The 16,515-nt window shown below is 41.6% G+C and overlaps 2 protein-coding genes across 4 annotated transcripts; both read left to right on the forward strand.

The window, feature by feature from the left end:
- Window positions 1-325: 325 nt before the first annotated feature.
- kmt5b (lysine methyltransferase 5B) lies at window positions 326-10,129 on the forward strand. Of its 3 annotated transcripts, none has more exons than XM_079158872.1 (10): window positions 326-466; window positions 2,482-2,727; window positions 2,812-2,959; window positions 3,128-3,293; window positions 3,376-3,485; window positions 4,409-4,575; window positions 5,207-5,226; window positions 5,916-6,052; window positions 6,271-6,470; window positions 6,640-10,129. In XM_079158872.1, the coding sequence occupies exons 2-10, from the start codon at window positions 2,571-2,573 to the stop codon at window positions 8,118-8,120; spliced, it is 2,586 nt and encodes an 861-aa protein (XP_079014998.1). In that variant the 5' UTR covers window positions 326-466; window positions 2,482-2,570; the 3' UTR covers window positions 8,121-10,129. The 3 variants fall into 3 exon arrangements, with proteins under 3 accessions (XP_079014998.1, XP_079014999.1, XP_079015000.1); XM_079158873.1 differs by lacking the exon at window positions 326-466 and adding an exon at window positions 485-822; XM_079158874.1 differs by lacking the exon at window positions 326-466 and adding an exon at window positions 750-786.
- Window positions 10,130-12,106: 1,977 nt separating this feature from the next.
- On the forward strand, window positions 12,107-14,918 carry ccnb2 (cyclin B2). Its single transcript, XM_079165084.1, has 8 exons — window positions 12,107-12,242; window positions 12,432-12,545; window positions 12,937-13,206; window positions 13,288-13,446; window positions 13,518-13,754; window positions 14,237-14,377; window positions 14,461-14,571; window positions 14,773-14,918. The coding sequence occupies exons 1-8, from the start codon at window positions 12,216-12,218 to the stop codon at window positions 14,878-14,880; spliced, it is 1,167 nt and encodes a 388-aa protein (XP_079021210.1). The 5' UTR covers window positions 12,107-12,215; the 3' UTR covers window positions 14,881-14,918.
- The last annotated feature ends 1,597 nt before the right edge of the window (window positions 14,919-16,515 follow it).

Raw genomic sequence — 16,515 nt, forward strand, 5'->3', positions numbered from 1 at the left:
CGGAGCAGGCAGAACCTCACTGTTGTCTTCGAACTACCGTAAGATTCTTTAGGAAGCGCAAAGAGGTTTGTTTATGCAGCACTACTTTTGTGTACATCCGACAAGTACCGGCTCAAACTAAGATAACCATTTTTCGACATCAGAAAGCTACGAAAAGTCGACAACAACGTTCACTTTTATAGTTTCAGACTAAAATCCTCGGACTATTGTTTCTCATTTCTGTCCCGATGGACGACAAAAACGGCTGCGTTATTTTTTTTGCTGGATCTATTTTCTCTCGGGGATGTGGCTGTGCTGCGGCCTTTCTCTCTGCCTCTCTCCGCCATCTTGAATTTTAATGTTAGTTTCTTAAAAAAAAAAAAAATGTGTTTCCTGTGATATTTTTTCGTTTAGGTTTGTCATGCCAAATTTGGATTAGTTTGAAGGAGTTTTTATTTCGTGATTATTTTTCCACAAAATCAGCGTTGTGAGTAATTGTGTGTTTGTTCTGCTTCCGTGTTGCTCGAGACATTTAAACGCTCCCAACGCGTGTAAATGCTTTCAGCTATTTAACTATTTATCGTGATAAATAACGCCTGTATCGAGCCTTGGGTTATAACTGATTGATGTGATGACTACCGAGGATCGTGTGCACAGTCTACACGTCTACCAGCACGTTAAACTAACTTTTAATTTGCTCACAAACGACATAGTTAGCCTGTTAGCTGTTAGCTTGTAAGCTAACTAGCCAATGGCTTCCACATCAAACAAGCCAAGCTGTCGCTGTTAGCTTGCTGTGGTCTGCAGGTAACGTACTGGGACACGTGTGCAGCTAACCATCGGGTATTACTGTCTAATATTTAATGCATATTATATTAATTAGAGTAAAGATAACGGCGTTATGTTATCACCGCCTCTCTTGTTGTTGACTGCTAGCCGATGGGAGCTAAGTTAGCCTGCTGAAGCTAAGTTAGCCTACTGAAGTTAAGTTTGATGCTAGCTAAGGCAAACTAAGAAGTAAATATACGGCATATTAGTGTAATTAACCGAATGTTTGTACTCTTAATACAGCTGGGAAAAGTTTAAGTTGGCTTTTTATGGTTTTATTGGTTGAATGTTAGCATGCTTCGTGGAACCATTTCGATGTCGATGTTGGAGTGGAGTTGAATGTATTATGATTTAAATATCACCACCGTTGTGCTATATTCTGTTCCGGTCTCTTTGTGTTGAAGTACAGGTGAACTGGTGGTGTGTTTAATGTTGGTGGGAGACGTTAACTATTGCCGGTTTTTGCTGCTGCAAGCTAACGCACAACCACGGCCGTTTTGGTGATTAGCTCCATGCTAACGGAGTGTGTATGGGCGGAGATACGACAGTTGGCAAACAATGCAAAGCTTGATTGATAACTCTGATACAGCTGTCGTGTCTCTGTGTGTGTGTTTGTATATGTGTGTGTGCGTGTGTATGATGGACAGTGTGTGTGTGTGTGTGTGTTACTGCCTTTCCTCATCCCCGTGGCGTGTTGTGGTTTTTGTTGTGGCTAACGTTAGCTTCTGAGCTAAAATTGCGAAGCCTTTTTAGAATGCATCGATTATAAATGAGATGATGCTCCTTGCGACGGAATTGCGCATTTGGAACCCACATTTCTTACGTGTGTAAATACTGTATAATGTTGTTGGTGTGATTCTAAACCATGATCGTGATTTCTGTGGATATATTTGGTCCTTAAATTAACAAAGCGATACTCTATGTGTGGTGGCACCAAAAGACGTTACTGTTGCATTTGACAGCAAGCCAGTGCATTGTTTGGGGTTACCATTGAGCGGCGCTGCAGGATTATTTTAAACTTCCTCAACACTTCCTGTGTGTCTACAAACCAGTGGTGGAAAGGAGAATTCTGAACTTACACTTGAGCAAAATTAGTAATACCACTGTGTAAAAGTGGAGCTAGTTTTAAATACTTTATACGGCTTTATTAGCTGATTTAATATTTTGAATCAATAATTTAGGTAGACTTGTTGTTTGGCAGAGTTCAGAATAAAATAAAATACTGCAAGAAACACAAATATAATATGAGAAAATGTCATGAAAAATATAAACAATATATTCGCGCGGCACAGTTTTCTGCAGAATGTGTACAATATTGCCCAGGGAATGTGTAAAAGTTCACAGAATTATAGAGAAGATGTGCAATGTACACAGATAATAGTCCAGGACATTGTCCTCCTTGCATTGTGTTGCATATATATATTGTGTGTAAAGCTGCCACATAAGAGCACAGCCAAGATGCAATTTAGTAAGGGCAAACGGGACAAATGGAATAAAACTAATACATTAATAATGCATTAACTTTTTTCTTTCTTGGCAGTATTTGAGCTGGTAGCACATCCACCTGCTCATTTCCATCCCATTTTGTTTTGTATTTCTTCAGTCAGTGTAAACTAATTATATTTCTTGGCATCGAGTAATGTTTGTTGTGTTTATTTTTTGCTCTGCCTCCAGGTTTCAAAGTCTAGACCCCAGTCTTCCCCACTCAAGAGTGTTTGTTCATCTCGGAGACTAAATGCAACTGGATCAGGGGGCTTGTGGGCATGAAGTGGCTGGGCGAATCCAAGAACATGGTATTAAATGGCAGACGACACGGAAACAAGTTGACCAGCGAGCAACATGTGAGCCAGACTCGCTCTCAGCACTCACAGCGGGCATCCCTGCGCCACAGCAAAAACAGAAGTCGAAGATGTAGCCGCAGTGAGTCAAACGCGTTTGTTAAAAAACGTGTAGATTCTTCATCAGACACGTACACTAACACCAGTCTGGGTTTGGTGTTTACAGGGTTTAGTGCAGCCAGTCTGGAGGCAGAGAAGCGCTATGTGCCCACTTCAGGAATGACTGCCAAGGAGTTGTGTGAGCATGATGACCTGACCACGGGCCTCATCCTGGATCCATATCTGGGCTTTCAAACTCACAAAATGAACACCAGGTCAGCAGATTCACCACAGTGGAATTGATGGTCGTGCAGTCTCTTTGCAGTCACACATAAAAGTGGTCATATTGATGTGGACATGTGTCTTCTCCTTGCAATAAGTTGTATTTTGTTTCTGATTTTCACATTTGTATTTCCCGTTGTGCCACGAATGCGTCCTCACAGATTTCGACCGATTAAGGGACGACAAGAAGAGCTGAAGGAGATCATCGAGCGCTTCAAGAAACACGACAACTTGGAGAAAGCTTTCAGAGCTTTAACGACCGGAGACTGGTCCCGAAATCTTTTTCTCCACAAGACGAAAGCTCAAGAAAAGCTCTTCAAGCAACACGTAAAAAACATTATCTAAGATCTTGCCTTCATGTCTTCCAGCATCACAAACAACCAGATGACTAACTCTATGTTCTGCACAGGTATTTGTGTATCTGCGGATGTTTGCCACAGACAGCGGGTTTGAGATTCTCCCTTGTAATCGCTATTCATCAGAGCAAAATGGAGCTAAAATTGTGGCAACAAAGGAATGGTGAGGACATGCTGCCACCTGTTATTTCTGACTATAACAGCACCACTAGTGAACTATCTACTCCCATTAGCCCCCACCCTCTAAATGCATTTAACTGTTCTAATTCATCTTTGTTTGAACGACTCTTTTGTGTCCACCAGTGGTTCGATGCATCAATATTAACTGCATTAGGCTGCACTTGGGACGTAACGCTACACATAGTCACGGTTCGCTACGACAAAGGAAAAACAACCCAAATGGATAAAGATCTGTTTCTTTTCATTTATCTTGAACAGACAGTAGTTAAAGTGTTAACGTTCTCCTGCTGGGGACTGATGAAGAATTTTTTAATTGTAAAATGAGCAATATTTCAAACACTTGTGTATAACACTGAACAAACACTTTCCCTAAAATACTACAGGTCACAATAGGCTATACAACTGAAAACTATCTAATACAAAATGTTGTTTACTTTTTCCCCTGAATGGTGATCCCCTACAATGGTGGAGCGACACTGATGCACTGTCCTGGTCTTATAAACTCTCTCCGTTGCTGTTGTAACCCTCAAGCGGGTCTTTCAGCTCCTGTGTTTAATTTGCACTCGCCATCGTGCGACTGGCTCACGCGAGTCAGCGTGCTGTGCTAACTTCAGCTAATGGTGTACGGCTTGAAGTTTCAGGCCGTGACTTTGATTTGTGCACTAGGCTTTTGCATAACATGCATCAATCTACCTACTAAGTAATCTGCATGCAGCTTCGTGCACCGTTACGTGACGGGTCGCCACAAATACACAAACGTCACAAACATAGCCTGCATGTGTATATATAGGAAGTGAATGGAACACGGCAACTATATGACTCTGTGCGTAAAAGCACTTTGACTCAAGGTAATGCAGCCTGCTCTGCAGTGTGTAACAAGCCTTTCTACCTTGTGCTGTTTTACAGGAAAAGAAATGACAAGATCGAGTACCTGGTGGGATGCATTGCTGAGCTTTCAGAGAGTGAAGAAAATATGCTGCTCCGGCACGGGGAGAATGACTTCAGCGTCATGTACTCAACCCGCAAGAACTGTGCGCAGCTCTGGCTGGGACCAGCTGCGTTCATCAATCACGGTATTAGTCGTTGTAGTCTCCAACGATCAGGCGTGCTGTAAAATTTCCAATGGATGGATAAGGGCGTTAAAATGTATCGATGAAAGTGCAAGGGGAGAAAACAAATCTACAGACAGATGCAGCTAAATGTGCAAAAAATAACAGACATGTTTACGTTTTTACAACCTCTTCCTTTCCCCAATGCTCTGTGTTCAGCAGCCTGCAGTTCAGTCGAAGTTTCACAGAGTTTTCTAACGTGACTGTTGGTCTCAGCCGAGTCAGTCATGGCTTCATAGTTGCGCTGAGGAGCTCATAATTATTTTTACGGCTTCAGCTTCTGGCTGTGATAAACGGTGTAGTTTGAAGAAAACATGCTTTTAAATCCCTCCTGCGGGTTCAGAGGGTTAATCAGGTTAAAGGCCCTTTTTTCCTGTTTTCTTTTTTTTTGGGCCTGTCTGTCTGTCTGCCAAAAATGCCACGTCGGATTATTCTTTTTGTCCCAGTCAAGCCCGGCTAATGACCGGGTGTTATTGGTACTGTAACAACATGATGAGATGCCTGAATCTTGTGAGAATCATAAATCTCCACCAGTCCAACATTCTTCATAGTCATAACAATACTAATTTTTTTTGTGTTTTTTTCTTTTTTTCAGATTGTCGACCAAACTGCAAGGTAGGTTCTTTGAAAGGTCTCTTAAAGGGATAGTACAGATGTTTTGAGGTGTGGTTCTATGAGGTACTGATCCGTAGATGGCAGCCGGCAGTTTGGGGAACAGACACGAGTACCAGCATCAGGGCAAAGCAATGTACTGCTGTGGACGGGGGGCAGCAGCAAAACGGATCAGTTCAATTGTACACTATATTAATAACATTTTCAGGGCTTTACAAAAACAGTAATCTTCCCTCGCAGAACACAGGTTTGGTTAGTTTACCGCTGCCCTGATTGGTAAGTTTGTTTGTGTTATTGTGACTTTGGTGTTTTACAGGGTTGGTTCGGATTCAACAAAGTCACACAAACAAACCAACCAACCAAGCAAGGCAGCGGTAGAACTGAAACTCTAGTGTTCAATGGAGTCTGGTGGCTTTGAAGAGAGCATAAATAACTACATCAGTTCCTCAGGGCTGTCTGACAGCAAGGTAAACTGTAATATTCTAAATATAGCGTAAACTGATATTGATTCTTTTAGGTGTCTTAAATATGTCCACAGCAGAACATTGATCCCGTGCTGGTTCTCCATTTACTAGGTAATACTCTATGAATAAGTACCTCACACAACCCCACCTTACTATATCCCCTGAAGAAAAACTTAAAACGATCAGTGTGGAGGCTTTGTAAATTAACTGTTTTATTGTTTTGTGTAGTTTGTATCGACAGGACGGGACACGGCCTGTGTGAAGGTTTTGAGGGACATTGAACCGGGAGAAGAAATCTCATGTTATTACGGAGACGGGTTTTTTGGGGAAAACAATGAATTTTGTGAATGCTATACATGTGAACGGTAAGTGTAACACTGTACAGAATGTGTTAAATGTACAGTATGACTTTATATATGTGCCGTTTAAATGTCATCAAAATATGATCCATATGGTGTGTTGAGCCAACACATACAAATATGAACTTTACACATTATTATTATTCACTCACAAGTAAAGCTACATTTTTGCAATTTCTTCAGGGATGTTTAATCTTTTCACTCATTGTGTTATTGTTGTGCAGACGGGGCACTGGTGCTTTCAAATCCAAAGCTGGGCTACCAGTGGAAGTGCCGGTGATCAACAGCAAGTACGGGTTGCGGGAGACGGACAAGCGTCTCAACAGGCTGAAGAAGCTGGGGGAAGGAAACAGGAGCTCAGATAGTCACTCTGTAGGCTCCCATACCGACGTTGACTCTCAGGAAATGCCAAAAACACATCAATGTAAGATATAAAAGGCTCTGCAGATGAATCTCCCAATCATATGAGACTATTCTGTCTTTCTCAGTTTACTTACATTACTAGTTTAAATATCACCCAGCCAACATGTGTAGGCGGGTTTCTGAAAATGTTCTCAATACGTAACGTGCAACATTTGATCTTTTCCCACCAGCTGCCAGAAAAAGAACATCTTCTTCTGGCCTGAAGTATAAAAACAGGACTCAATCCAGACAGACTTTGTCACGAGCCCTTACTACCTCATGTTCAAAACAAGGTCGTGTAAACAATAACAGGGTACCAAAGAGACTAAAATCCCAATCCAAGCCTTCACTAAGTAAAGTCCAGTTGCGGAGTCGCAGGAGGGGTGCAGAGCCCAAGGCGTTGGCCAAAGGAGAGACTTGCCAGCTGGGTCTCAGGGACTCAAAGGTGTCGTCGCTGTGTAAAGGTGTCACCGTGAAGAAGGAGAAGGAAGGACAGGAGCTGATGCAGCGGGGCTGCCTCACCCGTCACGCTGCCAAGGAAAACAGCAATCTACCGCACGTGCAAGGCAGTGAGGGCAGCCAGTGTTCGAAGTACAGGACTCGCAGGTCCACACGGACCCTCATAAAGGCCCAGGAAACGGCAGCAGGTGTTAAGCTGGAGCCCAGCGCCATGGACGGCTTGAGCCCAGTCCCTGGTGGAGTGGTCATTAAAACAGAGCCGGCTGACATGGAGGAGTACCTCCACCACGGAGTCGGTCTAGAGCAGCCGGCATTAGACGCCGGCTACGCAAGAAGAGGCTCGTGCTCGAGGCGGAAACGGCCGTCGCGGCTCCGGACCGAGCGGACGATTAAATGCGAGGACTCGTACGGCGAGCCGTTCATGCCGGTGGCTGCTGGCCACGCCGCTAACTTCTCAGACTGCGGTAACGTGCTGCTGAGCTTCGCCGACCGGCACAGGGACTACAACGGGGTTTCCAACGGCAGCAAATCCCTCCGCAGGGACAAGGGTAAGAGCAGCTGCCGGTCACAGGACAAGGTGAAGAAGAAGCGTCAGATCACGCGATACGACGCCCAGCTGATCCTGGAGAACAACACGGGCATCCCCAAACTGACGCTCCGCCGGCGGAGGGACAGCAGCAGTAGCAAGACCAACGACGCCAACGACCCCGTTGGCTCCTCCAACCTTTCTGCCTCCACGGTCAACTCGGCCTCTTCCAGCAAAATCAGCATCAAGTTCAGCAAGGACCACGACAAGGACAAAAGCGGCTCGTACATCGCCAAACTGAATAACGGCTTTGCCCCCGTCGTCCACAGTAACTCCACCAAGCTGAAGATCCAGCTGAAGAGGGACGACGACGCATGCAGAATATCCCAGTCTAAGGACCAGATGTCCTATAATGGGGACATGGGCCAGAGTTTGGAGGCCAGGAATGGTGGACATCGGACCCAAAAGGTCCTGGCAGAGCCCTCGTCCTCGTCTGACGACGAGGAAGAGGATGATGACGAGGATGACGACGACGACGAGGATGACTACTTCGACAATGAGTTCGAAGACGATTTCATTCCACTTCCTCCAGCAAAGCGCCTCCGACTCATCGTGGGTAAAGACTCCATAGACATCGATATCTCCTCCAGGAGGAGAGAGGATCAGTCTCTGAGGCTCAATGCATAAGCTGTGGAGCTCATCACTCCCCCCCACCTGTAAATAAAGATGACTCGCTAATCAACTGTTGTGTTGATGTAAAAGAAGTACAGTAATTTAAAAACAAAAAAATGCTGAAAAATTCTGAATGAAGGTGCTGTTGACCTAAAACAAATCTCTGTTCTTCACTTATGTTCAACATTGAGTTCTTATAAAAACAAAAGCTTACTTTTACCCATTTAATCTGCACACTATTCTAAATTTAAACTGCAGTAATTGTTTCTGAATAATCTGACCGTAAGTGAAAGACGAGTATTTGTGTTTAGTTCAACTCTTCCTTTAAGTGAATGCACTTGTTATATTCATAATGGACATGGATATTGTAGAAAGTGTACAGTATGGTGACTATCCCCTCTGTCTCATAGGCAGGTTTTTAATGAACTTTTGATTTCTGTCTCTAGTTTGTACCTTTATGTTTTTTTGCGTGGCGAACCATGCAGAGCGTACGGTGCGGTGTGGTTGGTCCAGAGGCATTACTACATCAGTTCAGTTCATCTTGATCCAGCTGCCATGTCGTCATTATCTCAGTAGTTCTCCTGCTAAAAGAACCACTTTGAATTTCACTAATTCATTAATTATCAACATTATTTACTGTGTAAGTTTAATCACCCTGTTGAGTCCCGTCAGGCAACGTTAAGCCTTGAAGCAAATCATATTATTCATCTTAGAAAGACTTTTATATACATGTGTGTACGTTGATGTCCTGTAGACCACTGGCACAGTGTCGACACCCTGAACCGGTTGCATTAATACGCATGTGGAGCTACAGCGTTTGCTTTCTGCCTGCGGTCGTTACACGTTCATGACATGAATGATGTAACGGAGTTGCACAACTTTAGTTTTATTTTCCCCAGAACGCTGTAAATAGATTACGTTAATTAAGCTGCAGAGTTCCTAGAAATAAAAGCACACGCGGTGTATTACTGTGTAATGGAGACATGGCACGCGTTAGTAGTTCAAAAGGTGAATCAAACCAAATCCAAACATAAAGGCTACCTAATTGCTTTTTAAACCTTTAATCAAGAAAAGTAATGTACAGAAAGACCGGCTCACGTCCCTTAACTGAACATCTGTTTCCTCACTTTTTATTTACCTGATCACATTCTTTTGGGAAGTTAAGATGTCCAACTGACACTAGAGTTTAAGGAGGAAAAATCTTATGTGAACTGTTCTTAACGAGTAGAGTCGTGTATTATTCTCCTCTATGGTGCTACTTTTATTTCCTCACCGTTTCTGTCCTGTGTGACTCTCTACTGGTAGATGGTGGCAGCATTAACGTCAAATTCTGTAGAAATACACGTCTTTATCAGTTGTGTTTGTAGCCTATTTAAGTTGTTTTTATTTACAGCTGCTTTTATTTTTTTTGTTTGCAAAAGCATGTAGAACACCAACAGCATTAGGTGCCTTAACAAAGAGCTTTTTGACACATTTAGACCAAATTTGTAACTAATCAATGAGTGACAATGCTAAGCCATCTGCTTCCCCTCTGAACTAGTGAAACACTTCAACACCAGTCCGCCGTCAGTCCTTCTGTATATTATTTTATTATAAATGAACTGTCCAACAGATCAAGGGATCAACTGAGATTGAATGTTAACCCACTTCTCCTCGTGTTAATGTGTCCTGTTCATATCACCAGCAGCTAACCACCGTTCTGATCCTGGCTCAGTCTGACGTCTTCATCCTACACTGTAAACTGTTCCAGGTGTTCGTCTGTGTGCTCTTTGTCCGATAGACAGCTGTCAACATTTACAATTGGTCCAAAAAGTTTTTTTTTTTTTTAAACTTCAAAAAAAGCAAAACAAATGTGAATAGTTTGCGGACATTTTAGCGTGTTTGCGTCGGTAGTGGGAAACGTAAAGAGAATTAAAAATGGACAGTGCATATATTGTCCGATATGTAAATCATGTGAACACATCTTGTACTTATTTAACAGTTTTGAATACTTGAAAACTATATAAAGTTTCTTTGTGACTCTTGTTTCTCGAGCCTCTTCTGGGGTCCACTGGATGACGTTCAAATGTTTCTGGATTTTCTGTTCATATTGTTTCCTGTCGCAGATATTAGTTACAATCTATGTTTTTTTATTATTGTCAACAAACCCGATGAAAAGAGCAAAACCAACCTTAAGAGTTAGACTTCCTGTTTGTGGCGCTCAGCTCCAAGTCCATTGGCTCCTACTGAAGATGTAAATCTTTAAAATGTTAAATAATTTAAATATATATGTACATATATATAATTATAAATAATTTGAATATATATATATATATATATACATGTATATATATATATATATGTAACTATAAATATATATATAAATATATATGTATATATATTTATAATTATATATATATGTAATTATAAATATATATACATCATAAATAAATATATATAATTATATATGTATATTTATAATTATATATATTTAGTGTTGATGGTGATGGAGCATGTCAGCCAGTGACACAGTGTGGCTCCTCATGTTTTTTAATAGTTTTTAACAACAGTAGAGCTCTGTGGCTTTGATACACAACCTGTTAGTAGATACTTTCACTGTTGCTTTTGCTTTTCATCAGATTTTTTGACAAAAAGAAAACTATAAAATACCATCAGACAGTTTGTGAGGAAATGTTGAGCCTCACCAATAACTTCGGTTCAGAAAAAGTTAAATCAAACATGACCATTTTAAAGTTGCAAATTATGCTTTAAATATATGTTTTATATAAAACTTCTCTTTGCAACAGCTCGCACGTTAAGTTAGTCTAAAGTAAGCGTGTGAGTGACATGTATTTGATTTAAACACGTCAGACTTCTTAAAGCTGCTCAAATCAATATTTTTGTATCAAATGAGCTGTAATGTGAAACTGCAGTATTTTAGTGTCTGTCAGCTTATTGTTTTATGATATCACTTGTAACTAATGTTTTCATTCACTCACCAAACAGCTCTGATGAGTAAACTACACTAAACAGCAGACAGACACAGTAAGAGACTCGCTGGTGAAAAAGGTGGAACATTTAACACATTGTGGGATAAATGTTATTTTCTTCTACCTGTTATCCAGGTATTTCCAGCCTGATTTTGCAGGTTTTAGCTGTAAACACTTTGCCCAAATGTTCACATGTTTCTTTATCATTTTAAAGTCTCAGATGATGCCCAGCTTTAAAGCAGCAGCTCCACAAATAACCCTCGCTGTAAAAGTACAAAAGTATTAGCAACCAAATCTGATCAAAGTAGTAAAAGTACCCATTGTACAGAATGCCTCATTTCAAATTGATGTGTATTATTGCATCAAGGTGTTCATTACTTTAATATTGCAGGTGGTAAATACATTTTAAATCACTTTATGTGCTGCTGGGTAGCTTAATGTATAATAGTACATCATTTATTAGTTGATTTATTTTTGTATTCAAATCTGCAAAGTAACTGAGTAACTCAACAAGTAGCTTCCAAAATGTAGTGGAGTAAAAGTATTAATTAGCATAAAATATAAATAGTTACTAGGTAAGTACAAGTACCACACAAACCGTTATTTTAGTAAGTGTACTTAGTTCTTCAATACTTGGAAATAGTGGATTAAAATGTGGCGCAAAGATGCCAAAGTCATTCTGAATCAACAATGCATCAATAATCAGTAATTTAATACATATGAATCTTATATAGTTTTGGTACATTTTGCTGCTTTTATACTTCTACTTTTGATATTTTGAATTCAGGAGTATTTTTTTACAATGTGATATTTCTACTTTTACCTCATCTGAGTTGTACTTATTCAACCACTTAATAACAGCATCTTTAAATCTATTATTTCTCAAATTTTTAAATATCACCACAACTGTGCCTTCTGACCTCGTTTGTTTGTCAGCCAATCAGCAGCGCGCTCTACTGAAGCAGCGTCCAATCAGATTTGACGGGGCGCTATTTGAAAGCGGCTCGTGCGTGCGTTGTTTACCTGCAGAACTCGCTATTCACGGATCTTGTCGGTAAATCGTGCTGCTTGCTGCTAAACAGAAACCACCGTGTCGCTGCTTTTAACTCGAAGTGTATCCTCGTGTCTACCGACGATAAATATGTCTTCAGTTGAACTTCGTGCTGTGGTGAGTAAACGGAAGTTATGTCGATGTTTAAACTATTTGTTTTAGATGCTAGCTGCTGTTAGCTTCGCTAGCTAGCATCGTTAGCTAACGTTATCTTTGGCGTTTTTGCTCTTTGACACTTTACACCAGACAGCGTTTCTGAAGCCTGTGGTATATCTGAGTTTTGTGTCCTTTTCTCCCTGTTTTTAGCCGCTCCAAGCCGCAGATAACCCAGTGAAGCTGAGCAAAGCCACAGCCGGTGTGAGGAGAGCTGCTCTCGGAGAGATCACCAACTTCACTGCGGCTGCAGCAGTCAACACTAAGGTAACTTTATTATGCAGGAAGAGCACCGTTTGGTTCAATAACCGCGCTTCGTTTTGTCGAAGTATTCAGTGTTTTTATAAAGTTTATCAAATAATGACTCAAACACACCTGTCCACGAGGCCAAAATCACGTGGACAGCTTTCCGAAAGGGTGGCGGATATCTGTCTTAAGGAAATGTTGCATTCATTTAGTTGACTCTTTCATCCAAAGCAACTTGCCACCATGTGGTTACAAACTAAACATTTCTAGAAACAACCCCCACCTCTTTATGTAACTCCCATCTTAAGTCTTTCATAAAATGGGATACTTTTAAACTTCTCTGAAACAAGCCTTCCAGAACAAAACATCTGCTCTATTTCTAAATGAAGCTGCATTTCACTTGTTTCCCCAGAGGACCGGACCAGCCAAAGCATCGGGCAAACCCGCCCAGAAGGATAAACCGGTGGCGCAGCCAGTGGTCCGGGACCTGGCACCTGCAGATCCTCTGCCCCCGGTCTCAGAGGATTCGGCCGACGTGTCCATGAAGGAGCAGGAGGAGCTCTGCCAGGCTTTCTCTGAGGCGCTGCTCACTGTGCAGGACGTCGACGAGCAGGATTCAGAACTGCCGCAGCTCTGCTCGGAATATGTCAAAGATATCTACAATTATCTACACGTCCTGGAGGTGATTGTTGTTCCCTCAACAATCAGCCGAACTCTCTGCTCTCACCTTTTCGTATCGTTTCATCACTTTTTGTCCCCACAGGTGCAGCAAGCTGTACGGGCCAACTACATGCAGGGTTATGAAATCTCTGGACGCATGAGGGCTCTTCTGGTCGACTGGCTGGTCCAGGTTCACTCCAGGTTCCAGCTGTTGCAGGAGACTCTGTACCTCACAGTCGCCGTCCTAGATCGGTTTCTCCAGGTAAGAGCCGTCACAAGTCTTCTTTCTTTGCGTTTAATGAACTGTGTAACATAAGCGTTGCTATGCTGCAGGTCCAGCCGGTGTCTCGCAGAAAGCTGCAGCTTGTTGGTGTGACCGCCATGCTGGTGGCCTGTAAGTACGAGGAGATGTTCGCTCCGGAGGTCGGGGACTTCGCCTACATCACGGACAACGCCTTTACGAAGGCTCAGATCCTGGAGATGGAGCAGCTGGTTCTCAAGACTCTCAACTTTGAACTTGGACGTCCTCTTCCGTTGCACTTCCTCAGACGGGCCTCCAAGGTGGCCAGTGTGAGTTATATTTGACTTTTACCACAGCAATTTAGTTGAACTAGTGTTGAGAGTTCAGCTGATTTTTCTGTTTACGTCAACATTGGTTCCAGTGTCTTTAAGCAGGATTTTATTTCTTCAAGAGATCAGAAGCCACCAACCTTTAGTGACAAACAAAACGCAGGCTGAGCATTAATTTCACTGGCTTCAGATAAAGCCTGTGAGCTGCACAGAAATATGTTTAAGTCTTTGATTTTACTCGGTAGTTTGAATACCAACAGAGAAAGAGCAGCTAGTTCAAGTGGCAGAAAACATTTTAAGACCAAATAAGACTAATCGAGAGGTAATCTTTTACTCGATTAGCAATGAATTCAGACTTTAAGCCTTAATTTGCTGGACAGATTAATGTGAACACACTCGTAAACGGGTTATGAGTCATGCTTGAACAAGACAGGATCTGTAACGTGAAACGGTTGTCGGTGGGCTGATGTCTTGTGTCTCAGTCTGATGTAGAGAGACACACGCTGGCCAAGTATCTGATGGAGTTGACGCTGCTCGACTACAACATGGTTCACTATCGGCCCTCTGAGATCGCTGCTGCGTCACTGAGTCTCTCCCAGCTGCTGCTCGAAGGGCTGCTGTGGGTGAGTTTGCGTGAGGAAACGTCTGCACTTTAACAACTTTGTTCAATCTCCCTTTTTATTTTTAAATTGGTCCCTCTTGTCAGTCTCCCACACAGCAGCACTACTCCACTTATGAAGCGGCCCACCTGAAGCCGATCATGCAGCACATCGCCCAAAATGTTGTGATGGTGAATGAGGGGAAAACCAAATTCCAGGTGAGTTTACGACAAAGCAAAAGCGCTTTTGATTCATGTTAAATATAACTTGAATTCTCTATTGCTGCCCCCTCACTCGCCAGTTTAGAAAGGCGCCTATTTAAATGTGCATTTAACCAGTGATCCTATGTCATCACTCTGTTTACATGTAACGTGTCTTTTATGAAACCGTACAAATAAAATGTGTTTGTTGTCCTGCAGGCCGTGAAGAACAAGTACTCGAGCAGCAAGCTGATGAAGATCAGCCTCATCCCTCAGCTGACGTCGGCCATCGTGAAGACGATGGCGACCGCTCTGATCAACACTTGAGCCCAACTTTCCCCTTTTTTGTCAGTGGACATTTCACTCGCACTTTATTTTAGATTGATTACAATCTGTGGAGATTCTAGAATAGTTTTTAAATAAAATGTTTTAAATTTTTCATCCATGATTTGTGGTTTGTTCAGAGATTTAAACACTGCTTTTATTCATTGATGATCCAGATTTTACTCCTATTAATCATTCCTCGGCTCCCTGTGATAAGAAATCACCTAGATTCAAACTAGTTGTTTAAAATGACTTTCTGGATGCGATTTATTTTAAACATGATTCTGGAGTTTAATAAAAGGTGCGAAATTCAATATTTGACGCATTAATGTGCCGGCTAAAAAAACGCTTTGCTTTGTTTGACAGTGAGTTGCATGTGAGCGTGTTCACATAACATCTAAACCTTGAGATCTTAATACTAATGTTGCTGATAATACTTGGAAGTATTTTCAGTGTATCTGAATACATAGTCTGTGGCGTCCCCCCCCCCCCCCCCCCCTCTAACGTAGCACCCAATGATCCGAGTACTTGACTGTGACATGTGACGTCTGTTTAGTGGCTGAGAACTGTGAGGCCACTGTGACACGACGTAACCCTCAGTGAGAGAAGAGTCTGAGATCACGGTGTCATTAATCCTGAACGTCACTCATCTGTTATGACACCATGTAAAGGTCCCAACTAGAGAAACTCTCCTCTGTCCTCTTCACCACACAAAGACTGAAGCTGTGTCTGCTCTCTGCCGTCATAACTGTACATTCATGCCGCATAACGCCATTTATAGGCTCGTGTTCCTCACGCTGAGCAGCACTGACTCAATGTGTGGAGGAGCATTGTTTTCTTCACACTGAGCCTGACTTCATCACCCTCCTCCTCACTGCAGGACAGGATTGTAATCTGCTGAACAGAAGATATTGGTACTCTTTTAATAAAAGTTTTCTTCAAATATTAATGGTTTAAAAAAGTTGCTATTGTCTTAAATTCATTATTTAGACCAATAACTTAAGTTATTTCCCAACTGTACCTTATTCCTAGCAAAGTGGACTTTGAAAAATATTTTTTATTATACTAGTCTACAGCCGCACTAATGCCTCACTAAGAATACTTCTGCAAATGAAAGTCCAGAATTGAAAATATACTTCAGTAAAAGTATTCTAAGTGTACTTGAATAAAAGTAAAGAACTGTCCCCTGTAACTGTTTAGGCCATTAGATCATTATTACTTGTGCATTAATGTAAAAGCAGGATTTTACTGTAGTTTGAGCTCATTTTGAACTAACTGATTTTCATTCTGGTTTAATCTACAGATGATTTTCTCCATTGATTGGTTTGCAATAATAGCAAAAAGTGAGAAATGGCGTCACAATTACCAAGAGTCCAAAGTTAGTTTTGTCCGACCAACAGTCCAAAACTCAAAGGAAAAGCATCAAAGCTGTAACCATCATGTGTTTTTACATAAAAATGGACAAAAACAAACTTGGCAATTTATTTTTGTCAATCCACTAATCATTTCAGCTTTACTCGTATAAACTGTTTAATTTGTAACAAAACATATTTTATAAACTCATGTTTTGTGTGCAAACATCTTAATTGGTAAAGTAACTAAAGCTGTCAGATAAATGAAGAGTAAAAATACACAATA

This window comes from Pholis gunnellus (assembly GCF_910591455.1).
Source record: "Pholis gunnellus genome assembly, chromosome: 1".
In the NCBI taxonomy this organism is placed as follows: domain Eukaryota; kingdom Metazoa; phylum Chordata; class Actinopteri; order Perciformes; family Pholidae; genus Pholis; species Pholis gunnellus.